The sequence below is a fragment of the Idiotropiscis lumnitzeri genome, chromosome 21 (assembly GCF_059441095.1).
Source record: "Idiotropiscis lumnitzeri isolate Australia: NSW breed Sydney's pygmy pipehorse chromosome 21, RoL_Ilum_1.0, whole genome shotgun sequence".
In the NCBI taxonomy this organism is placed as follows: domain Eukaryota; kingdom Metazoa; phylum Chordata; class Actinopteri; order Syngnathiformes; family Syngnathidae; genus Idiotropiscis; species Idiotropiscis lumnitzeri.
The window spans coordinates 11571206-11583253 of record NC_142411.1 but is presented as its reverse complement, the minus strand read 5'-3'; the positions used below and the strand labels follow the sequence as shown (position 1 = coordinate 11583253).

The 12048-nt window shown below is 47.0% G+C and overlaps 1 protein-coding gene across 2 annotated transcripts in view; it reads left to right on the top strand.

The window, feature by feature from the left end:
• Positions 1-4716, top strand: part of lama4 (laminin, alpha 4) — a 44390-nt gene extending 39674 nt beyond the window's left edge. The window contains exons 34-37 of one of the 2 annotated variants that reach the window (XM_088286160.1): positions 866-990; positions 1070-1163; positions 2856-2972; positions 3063-4716. In XM_088286160.1, coding sequence (XP_088142286.1) covers positions 866-990; positions 1070-1163; positions 2856-2972; positions 3063-3196 — 470 coding nt within the window. In that variant the 3' untranslated portion in view covers positions 3197-4716. Of the gene's footprint in view, positions 1-865; positions 991-1069; positions 1164-2855; positions 2973-3047 lie in introns of both variants that reach the window. The other variant, XM_088286159.1, reaches the window with a different exon arrangement.
• Positions 4717-12048: the final 7332 nt, after the last annotated feature.

Sequence of the window (12048 nt, the reverse complement as noted above, 5' to 3'; positions counted from 1 at the left end):
AAAAAATTCATCATAGATTGGTTATGGGTCCGGTCCGCCATTTGTTGATGCCTGCTGTACAGGATAAGTGGTGTGGATAATGACATGACATGACATGACAATTGTGATGCAATGTGTTAGCTTTGTTAAGAATGCTGTACGTTAGGTTTTAAGTTCAACATGCAATGTGATTTATTTAAATATCTGAGAGTCACTTACTTTGTACATACATGTTTTAAAGTTGTTCATAATTAGTAAAACTGTAAAGGATGAGTGAAAATTAGACATTTCCTACGTTTGCAGGGAAATGTTGCATATTAATATTTATCTATTTCCTGATTTGCTAAATTATTCTTGATCCTTATTGTGTGAAATCCCCAACATGATTAGTGTAATAAGTTTCAATAATTAAGGTACTAATAACATAATGAAAGGTGTTTTGAGGAAAATTGGGAATTTATAAGTGTGTAGCAAACTGGTAGCCCTAATCAGTACCAAAAAGTAACTCTTGGTTTCAAAACGGTTGGTGACTCCTTCTTCACAGAATTTCATAGATAATTTTCCACATTGGTGTATTGGTCTGCAGAGTGTTCAAATTTGATCTTATAGTTTGCACCGCATCACGTTTCTTTTGCAAGATGCGACCTCGTCCCTTGTTCCCTGCGCATCAGGATTCAAAGTTAACACATCTTCACACATAACTAGCCAGACTGCAAATTAGCAGAGCACACTTGAGCAAAACAAACAAGTGTGAACCCAAACTGTTTCCTCATCTGTGCCACAATGCTCACTATATTTGAGAGGTAAAATAAGACTCAACGTCAGACAGATTTTTGTCAACCTGACCTCAGAGAATTTCTTTAACTTGCCTGCTTCCCTCTTTTAGACATACATGACTTGGGAATGAGATTTCAACTCGAAATGGAGGTGCGGCCCCTGGTGACATCAGGTGTACTTCTGCATGTGCCCATAGCAGAGGGTTATTTTTCCATGTACATTCATCAAGGAACAGTAAGTAGACGTCACAATACAACAATCAAATATATCACTGTTCTAAAGGTCATAAATGTTAAAATGAAATGTTTTCCAGGTGGTGGCTGTTTTGACTGATGGGACACATGAATTATTGGCAAGAGTATCTCCAAGAGAGGCTCTGTGTGCTGGACAATGGCATAAAATTGCAGGTGAGTATTATGTAGTTGTGGTCAAAATGCATTTAAAGGGGAAGTCAACCCCAAACTTTTCTTGACAATAATATGTTCTATGTGCCTCCAGTAGTCTAAACAGAGCATGCTGATTAATATTTTGTTTGTGGAATGTCAGTTAATTGGTAAAATCCAACTAGTTTTATCCATCTGAGGAGCCCATGTGACAGCGTGCGACTCCATTGCCTTAACTGGATTCTATTAGTATGTGTGCCGAGAGTACCGTAGATAAAGGCCACGTAATAGCACAGCAATATAATGGTCTAGCTCAGTGCTTCTCAATTATTTTGTTACGCACCCCCTCGCAAGAAAAAAACAATTTTCGCCCCCACCCCACCACCCACTCTCCACCTCAACTATAAATAACAATTGTCTCTAAACTAGTAATAGGTACACCTCTGCATAACATCATGTCCTTGTTAATATAAAGAAAACAAAAATAAAGAGTTATAGTTCATCTTACGAGAATAACCTCATTAACATTCTTTATAAGTCTGTAAAAGAAAATATTTTGAGTGCATCAATTTGCTTGAAATTCCAAAAATAATTATATCCTTGTTTAAGATGTATAAATTTTTGACAGATTAATTGCACCTTTTGCTGCTGATAATAAAATGAAACAAAAGCAATAAATAATAACACATTCAAATTGACTTCAACAACATTAACTCAGGATTACAATGTATAAAACACATTAACCAATAAAACAAAAATGAATACACCAATTTGTGCTTTTTATTTATTTTTTAATTTATTTTTCAAAATGAGAAGGCCAAGATTAATGGCTACAATGGGCACGCTTTGCCGTGCTGAGCTTCTTAAAGCGAGGCTTAAAGCATGATAATGTAACTCTCAGCTTCTGCTCAATGTTTAGCAGGGACATGTACTTGGTCTACTGGAATGGACGTGCAATTACACTTTATCGTAGTATGACGGAAAAAATGCATGTTCCCCAGGGTCACACGCGCCCTCCTCAGCATCGCACTGCACCCTAGGATATAAGACGCACGTGTATATAAGCCGCAGCAACTCTTTTTGGGGGAAAAAAAAAAAAAACACTATACAAGCTGCACCAGGCTATAAGCCATAGTTTTCTATGGTGAAAAAAATTAATTGTTTACTGCATGTACCGAACGATTTTGTTATGTGAATGCACATTAAGGTAAATAAACTGATTTTTAAAACAGTGCCTTTTAACATGGCAACAACTTTGCTAATTGAAACACAACAGAATAGCGCATCTTTCCCCTACCGGTGAAAGAAAAATCCACAAAAAAAAGCCGCACCGTTGTATTAGCCGCATGGTTCAAAATCTAGGAAAAAATAGCGGCTTATAGTCAGGAAAAATACAGTAATTATTCCGAGGGACTGATGAGGTCCATTGGTAGGTGCTGCTGTTTTTGTTCTCATTCATTCGCATTCAAATTCACTTTTTTTCATTTTGTTTCAAATTTGCAACACACCGGGCAATTTTTTGATGCAATATTTAGTTCTGGACTTTATTTGTCGAAATACTGTTACCTGAGCAAAGTAAAAACCTTCAAAAGAGTCAGACACGGAAAGCAAGTCTGTGGATAGTGTTTTTAATTTATAAATTGCTGAACACAAATTTAATTGACTTTTTAAGGCTTTGAAAATATAATTAAACTGCTCTGTCCTGCCTGATTTCAGTGATGAAAGATATGGACATTGTCAAACTGCAAGTAGACCAACAGGCCCACAGTGTGAATGGATTTATGAATCTTCATTCTACAGTCAGCAGAAAGATTTTTTTTGGTGGCGCTCCAGGTGAGTTATCCCACAGGGTTATAGTATTTTTTTCTATTCAAGACGTCACTTTCTAAACGTTTGTTTACTTCTCAGATCTCTCCCTTGCAGGCAGCCATGTCACCAAAGAGCCTTTTGTCGGTTGTATGAGGAACCTGATAATCAACAACAGTAGAGTTAACTTCAGTGATGCGGCTCTGATCAGTGGAGCCGTCAACGTAGGATCCTGTCCAGCTTTGAAATAAAGTCAAAATGTTCCCAATGATTTCTTAATAACAAGAAAATTATAACAATTATAGAGAATCACTGTCTTTTATTTACTCTGCATGCTGACCGCTTTTTGTTATAAACAAAAACGGATGCCATTAATCACACTGAAAAAAAAAAGTATAAATTTGAAATACATTGTTTAATTTCACACTGCATACTCCAATGTTCCACTATAATATCTCCTATATTATATAAATAACACTTTTTTTGTAGCACAATTTTGTTTTTCTTAAATGTGTTTTAAAAAATTACATTGCAGGTTAGACTAAATAATTCCCACTTAGTGCCTATATTCGATACTTACATGTCTGTAGTGTTTTATTTTCAAATGGTTTGATTCCCGTCAGGGGGGCAGATTATTAGTTCTTTAACTCAATAAAATGTTTTGAACAAGCTGGGTTAAACAGCCAATATGCTTGTGCACTGGAAATGAGGATTCTGTCCGTCCTCCCCAAAAAAAGAAAAATATAAAAGCATTTTATTATTGGGAAAATAAATCTGCAAATGGATGAATCTGCATGTGCGAATCCGCAAGTATGAATTCACCTTATGCCTTTTTCAGCAGTATTCGTTAACTGTGCATAAAAGTCGGTGGGTTGGACAGGGTGGCAGTGGCGGGTGGAGCTCAGTCCCTCCCTAAACGCAGATATTGCACTGTGGGTTGATTGATTGAGTGATTGATTGAATTTATCGGATGAAGCACAGAAGAGAGCACAATAAAATGTCCCGTCTCTCAGTCAGGCATCACAGAGGATAAAAACACAATAAAGCCAAAGGGCATATTTCCATTGTGGTCCTAAACACACAGAAAATCATAAAACAAACAAATAAAAAAGGCAACAAATTATCAGCAAATCTGAATAAGAAAATGAATGCATTTCAAACGATTCAAATAATTTCAAATAAAGCCTACATACTCAATTACAGAAAAATAGAACACATTTTTCACTTTAGTGCAAAACACTGGGTAAGTGCTGGAGCAGCACAATGGTAAAAATATAAATTAGATCATTATAATAAAAAAGGAGTGACTAAATTTGTGCATTTAAGTATTGTTTTCTTCCCATAGTTTAAAGGCTCTTTTGAAAGTAGTTAAGGAAACACTTTTTTGAAATTCCTTAGCTTGTTCCACTGAAAAAAAAAAAACGAAACCAAAAAATCCTTTAGCATTGTGAATTTACACAGGAAAAAGTCGATTGACCTGATGACATTTATTGATGGGATTAATAATTATTAAAGTTCACATTTTCATCTAATTTGTTTTTCTACCCATAAACAGTTTCATTTTTGAAAGTACTTAGAGTCCAGATGTGTGCGAGTATGAGCTATTAGGATAACCCCCTTATTTTGACCTGTCTGCAGTTTATCTTTTAAAATTTAAGAAAGACAAGTATACCAGGATATGGCAGCGTAATCTATGCGGCTCTGAAATAGTGACCCTGGCAGGATGTGAAGGGTTGACACATTAAAAAATAAATAAATAAAATAAATCAGCTTTTCTTGCATTTGAGTCTTTGAGTTATTTCTTCGCCTGTTAAGCACTTATCTAGCAGGCATCCAAATTAATTCATTTTCTCTTCGGATTTAATGACACACACTTCTACTTGCACCTTGCAACCTGATGACTTTGCCAACATGATTTTACTGCCAAAAATAATGGCTTCAATTTTGCCCAAGTGGAGTGGAAGTCACATTGCATTCTGCAACTCAGTGCTCAGAGTGTTCTCACCACAGATTTGTCTGAATTAGCAACCATCAAGATTGAGTCGTCGGCATACAAAAAAGAAGAGGGAGCAGGTTGAAAATCATTAATATATACAAGAAAAAGTCAAGGCCCTAGTATGCTTCCTTGTGGTACTCCCAATTCCAGAGGGTTTTTTTTTCACTTGAAAGAGTACCATTTTCTTCAACGGTTTGAGAACAGCTTTCCAAATATGAGCTCACAAATTTAACCGTCAAACCAATTAAAAAAAAATATTAAAAAGTCTGGTTTGGATTTTGTGTAGCTCTTCGCAGCTGATGTATTTCGTGTTGAAGGCTTCTCACATTCAGATATAACACATGTAGACCCTTAGATGGGAACAAATGTTTTAGTTTCACCTCTGACTCCACGTATTCACCTGGTTCCATAAAATAATCTCAACCCACCCTCAGATTGGATTCATGTTAAGCGGCACTGTGGTGACAGCGGACCACAGGCCTCAGAGCTTGTCACGCCCAGAGGAGACGCAGCTGCTGCTCGGATATTGTCTTCTCCAACATCGGAAAAATGAGAAAACGGAACCAGAGACCACGGTCCCACTAGTTGAAACCCAATTTCGCCCCAGTTTGGTCTGGGACGGCCATGGGCACCTAATAATGTTTTGAAGAGTTGCAGTGAAGATCCAGGTGAGCTGAATTGTCGACTAAAAGATGCTGAATTTCTTTTAACCAAAAATGTTTTGATTGCTTAGTAACAAAGGGAAAACGATAAAGAAACAATAACATTGGTACTACAACGCCACAAAGAAAACACGACAAATAGCCCGAGCTGGCAAAGACATACTTGCAGATTGGTTTTATGAGGTGGAAAATGTTTTATTTTAGTTTTAAATCTCAAGATCTGTCTGGTTTTTAGGAAGTGACTGTGAGGGTTCGCCGTACGGCGAGCAGGAGGTGGACCCAAAATGCGAGGAGACAGGGAGGAGGGTAACTTAAGGGAATTTATTGGCTCAATTTAATGAGGGCAAACAAAGGAGCGTGGGCAAACAAACGTGGCTAAACTGGACAAACTAACGAGGACCGTGACAAATACAGAGGGGCGAGAGCGGGCGCATGAGCGCGAGCGAGACGAGAGCAGGGAGCGGCCGTGACAGTCCGCGAGGGAAAGCAGGAGCACAACGGGATAGCACCACGGGATAATGACCCGACCCTGGGTTGATGGCATGGGAAGCTTAAATAGTCCGGTAATCAGGGGAGCAGATGGGGATCAGGCGTGTGATTGTTAATGGGGAGCAGGTGCGTGGCTGGTGAGGGCGAGGTGCTGAGGGGAAACGCCCCTGCTCAGCTGATCAAAACAAAAACACAACAGCATGCACACAAAACAATAACAAAAACCTGTCATGCCCGACGCGGATCATGACAGTACCCCCCCCCTCAAGGGACGGATTCCAGACGTCCCAAAGAAAACAATCAAAACGAAAACCAAGTCCAAGAACGAGGGTGGGTGGAAGGGGTTCGGTAGGTGGGACCACCACCCCGATACGAGGCCGGTCTGGCGGATGTCCGGGGGGTCAGACCAGCGAGTCCTTTCGTGGTCCCTCGGGCGGCCGTCCGGGTGGCCAGCCCTGCAAGTACCGCCGTGGCCATTCCTGCGGACGTGCAGGTGGCCAGACCAATAAATCCAATCGTGACCCTTCAGTTGGACGTTTCGGCCTCGGCAGCGGGACCCCGGGAGCAGCAGACGCAGGAGCTTGGAGCGGCGGCTGATCGTCGAGCGCCGTCGGAACAGGAACTTGGAGCGGCGACGGTTCGTCGGATGCCGCCGAGAACGTGACTTGGAGCGACGGCTGATCGTCGCACGCCGCCAAGACAGGGACTTGGAGCGCCGGCGGATCGTCGAGTCCCGCCGAAACAGGAGCTTGGGGCGACGGCGGATCGTCGAGCACCGCCGAGGCAGCGACGGGAAGCGACGGCGTGTCCTCGGGCGCCGCTGGGACAGGGAATTGGGGCGGCGGCGGGCCGTCTGGCGCCGCCGAGGCAGGGATTTGGAGCGGCGGCGGGCCGGGCGCACCAGAGGCCGGGACTTGGAGCGGCGGCGGGCCGGGCGCAGCGGGGACAGGGACTGGTGGCGGACGCAGGACGTGCTCCGCCGGGACAGGGACTGGTGGCGGACGCAGGACGTGCTCCGCCGGAACAGGAAGTGGTGGCGGACGCAGGACGTGCTCCGCCGGAACAGGGACTTGTGGCGGACGCAGGGCGTGCTCCGCCGGAACAGGGACTTGTGGCGGACGCAGGGCGTGCACCGCCGGAACAGGGACTTGTGGCGGACGCAGGACGTGCTCCGCCGGAACAGGGACTTATGGCGCTGGCGAGGCGCCGCAACGGGGTTCAGCAGCCCGCGAGGAGCCGGAACGGGGCTCAGCAGCTCTCGGGGGGCCGGAATGGGGCTCAGCAGCTGGCGGGGAGCCGGAACGGGGCTCAGCAGCTCGGGGGGAACCGGAACGGGGCTCAGCAGCTGGCGGGGAGCCGGAACGGGGCTCAGCAGCTGGCGGGGAGCCGGAACGGGGCTCAGCAGCTGGCGGGGAGCCGGGACGGGGCTCAGCAGCTGACGGGGAGCCGGGACGGGGCTCAGCAACTGGCGGGGAGCCGGGACGGGCCTCAGCAGCAGGCGGGGAGCCGGAACGGGGCTTAGCAGCTGTCGAGGAGCCGGGACGGGGCTCAGCAGCTGGGGGGGAGCCGGGACGGGCCTCAGCAGCTGGCGGGGAGCCGGAACGGGGCTCAGCAGCTGTCGAGGAGCCGGGACGGGGCTCAGCAGCTGGGGAGGAGCCGGAACGGGGCTCAGCAGCTGGCGGGAAGCCGGGGTGGGGCTCTGGAGGCTGCGTTTGATGAGGGGCCGGCACTGGAGGCTGCATGGTCTGGGTTGCTGCAGCTGACGTGGAGGCGACGAACCATGGTCTCAGATTTGGAGGTGCTGATCTTCATCCCAACCGCTGCACACTCGGCTGCGAACCGCTCCCATGAGAGTTGGAGATCACGGCTCGAGGAACCCAACAGAACCACATCATCTGCGAAACGCAAAGATGCAATACTGAGGTCACCAAACCGGAGTCCCTCATCACCTCGACTGCGCCTAGAAATTCTGTCCATAAAAGTTATGAACAGAATCGGTGACAAAGGGCAGCCTTGGCGGAGTCCAACCCTCACTGGAAACTAATCCGACTTACTGCCGGCAATGTGGAGCAAACTATAACATCGGTGGTACAGGGACCGAACAGCCCGTATCAGGGGGCTCGGTACCCTGTACTCCCGAAGCACGCTCCACAGAACTCCCCGAGGGACACGGTCAAACGCCTTCTCCAAGTCCACAAAACACATGTAGACTAGTTGGGCGAACTCCCATGCACCCTCAAGGACCCTGTAGAAAGAGTAGAGCTGGTCCACTGTTCCATGGCCAGGACGAAAACAACACTGCTCCTCCTGGATCTGAGATTCAACCTCCCGACGGACCCTCCACTCCAGTACCCCTGAGTAGACCTTACCAGGGAGGCTGAGGAGTGTGATTCCTCTATAATTGGAACACACCCTCAACTCCCCCTTCTTAAAAAGGGGGACCACCACCCCGAGCTGCCAATCCAGAGGCACTATCCCCGATGTCCGCGCAATGTTGTAGAGGCGAGTCAATCATGACAGCCCCACAACATCCAGAGCCTTTAGGAACTCCGGGCGGATCTCATCCACCCCCGGGACCTTGCCACCGAGGAGCTTGTTAAGCACCTCAGTTACTTCAACCACAGAGATAGGGGAGTCTACCATGGAGTCTTCAGGCTCTGCTTCCTCAATGGAAGGCGTGTCGGTGGAATTGAGGAGGTCTTCGAAGTATTCTCCCCACCGACTCACAACGTCCCGAGTCGAGGTCAGCAGCACCCCATCTCCACTATAAATAGTGTTCATGGTGCACTGATTCCCTCTCCTGAGACGACGGATGGTGGACCAGAATTTCTTCGAATCCGTCTGGAAGTCGTTTTCCATGGCCTCACCGAACTCCTCCCACGCCCGAGTTTTTGCTTCGACAACAACCGAAACCGTATTCCGCTTGGCCAGTCGGTACCTGTCAGCAGATTCAGGAGTCCCACAGGCCAAAAAGGCCAGATAGGACTCCTTTTTCAGCCTGACAGAATCCCTCTACCGCCGGTGTCCACCAGCGAGTTCGGGAATTGCCGCCACGACAGGCACCGACCACCTTACGTCCACAGCTTCGATCGGCTTCCTCCACAATGGAGGCACGAAACATGGTCCACTCAGACTCAATGTCCCCCGCCTCCCAGGGTACGTGGGCAAAGTTCTGCCGGAGGTGGGAGTTGAAACTCTTTCTGACCGGGGATTCTTCCAAGCGTTCCCAGCAGACCCTCACAATACGTTTGGGTCTGCCGGGTCGGACCGGCATCTTCCCCCACCATCGGAGCCAACTCACCACCAGGTGGTGATCAGTTGACAGCTCCGCCCCTCTCTTCACCCGAGTGTCCAAAACATGCGGCTGCAAATCCGATGACACAACTACAAAGTCGATCATTAAACTGCGGCCTAGGGTGTCCTGGTGCCAAGTGCACATATGGACACCCTTATGCTTTAACGTGGTGTTCTTTCTGGACAGTCCATGACGAGTACATAAGTCCAGTAACAAAACACCGCTCGGGTTCAGATTGGGGGGGAGGCATTCCTCCCAATCACGCCCTTCAAAGTCTCACTGTCATTACCCACGTGAGCATTGAAGTCCCCAAGCAGAACGAGGGAGTCTCCAGGGGGAGTGCTCTCCAGCACACCCTCCAAAGACTCCAAAAAGGGTGGGTACTCTTTACTGTTGTTTGGTACATAAGCACAAACAACAGTCAGTACCCGTCCCCCCACCTTGAGGCGGAGGGAGGCTACCCTCTCGTCCACCGGGGTGAACCCCAATATACAGGCGCCAAGCCGGGGGGCAATAAGTATTCTCACACCTGCTCAGCGTCTCTCACCTTGGGCAACTCCAGAGTGGAAAAGTGTCCAACCCCTCTCAAGAGGACTGGTACCAGAGCCCAAGCTGTGTGGGGAGGTGAGCCCGAGTATATCTAGTCTGAATTTCTCTGCCTCGCACACCAGGTCAGGCTCCTTCCCCATCAGAGAGGTGACATTCCATGTCCCAAGAGCTAGTTTCTGTAGCCGGGGATCAGAGCGCAAGGTCCCTGCCTCTTGCCGCTGCCTGACTCACATGGCACCCAACCCCTTTGGCCCCTCCCTCAAGTGGTGAGCCCATGGGAAGGGGGACCCACCCGCGTCCGGGCAAGGGAAAACGTGGTCCAAAAATGTTGTGCTTCAGAAGGGGGTGTGGTGAGACGTGCTTTGTCTGGACCATCACCTAGGACCTGTTTGCCGTGGGTGACCCTACCAGGGGCAAAAGCATCCAACAACTTAGCTCCTAGGATCATTGGGACACGCAAAACTCTCCACCACGATAAGGATATATATATATGAATTAATGATTTCATTTTTTAATATGTAGCCGATAAATACATTTGGGGGGGAATATAACCCTTTTATTTAAAACTTTTATTGAACGTTTCATTGGGCCATGTGTGGCACTTACTTCGCTGACACATCACAACTTACCTTCTTCTTATCTTCTTTTCCTTTCGGCTTTTCCCTTCGTTCTCTGCATCCTCTGCTCTCACCCCAACTACTTTCTGTCAAGGGAGAATCCCACCAAATGCGGTGGAGTGACCCACGCCTCGACAAGTAGGAAATTTAGGGACAATAGACACGGACACCAAGTGGCAAGTTTCCGGCCAGGAGAGATGAAACCTCAGTGAACAGGTCTGATCTCTGAACCTGCGATTCTCCCCGGGCCTTTTATTGAGAATCATAGGTCACGTCGACACATTACAATCAATACAGAAATTAATACAGGTTTACACAACAGTATCAAAGGTACATTTATTCTTCAAGGGTATATGTATTCTGGGCACAGCTGGTGTTTGTCCGGTCCATATCCGCCTCCTTTCATGTTTATTTAGAGTGGAGTTTGTTCGGTTGCCCTGACCTGGGTGGTTGCCCTGACCTAGGTGCAGGTGGCTGTGTTGTTCTATTCCCAGAATTGTTAGTTAATAAGTGAACCAAAATTAGCAACAAAATCCTATACTATAGTGTTGTGTGATGTTAGACTTATTCTTCATTACATTTGATAATATGATTGTTCCTATAATATTCTTCTCACTTTCATGTCCTCTTTAACTATCTCCATAAACCTCCTCTTTGGTCTCTAGACCTCTTGCCTGACACTTCAAAAAAAAAAAAAAAAAAAAAAAAATATATATATATATATATATATATATATATATAAGATGGTGGCGCGCATAGACACAGCGGCTAACGGCTCTCCCTCCCAGTGCTCTTTATTGCTTTTTATTTGTGTATACTCGGTCTTATTGGCACCAACTGGGGCACAGTATCGATATACCCGCCAGGACATCGTGGACATTGGATATCGATGCGAAATAACCATCACAGAGGAATTTTGCTATGATCACAAAATTCCTGACGAACTGGCGAGGCCGCCTGGCCCACCGTGGGTGGTCATCGGGACCGGGAGGCGGCGCAGGCGACGGAGAGAGAGGAAGCAGAAGCGGGGCTGCAGGTCCGGTGTCTTGCTACGGCTACGACGGCAGCCCCACAAGCAACCACTGCCGAGTCTCTACCTCACCAACGCCAGATCCGTGGTCCATAAAATCGACGATCTGGGATTACAAATCCTGGGAAACCGCTATGTGCGAGACAGCTGTGTGATCATCATCACGGAATCCTGGCTGCACGCCAACGTCCCCGACGCTAGCATCCAGCTAGCTGGGCGCTCGCTACATCGCACGGATCGGACGAGGGACACCGGTAAGAGCAGGGGCGGGGGGCTCTGTGTTTACGTGCATGAGAACTGGTGCAGCGACAGCATGATCGTTGAGAAGCACTCTTCCCCCGACATCGAGTACATGTCCGTTAAATGCCGGCCTTATTTTCTCCCGAGGGAGCTAACGGAAGTGATCGTCACAGCTGTTTACATCCCTCCTGATGCTAACACTAGCACGGCGCTCTCGCTACTCGC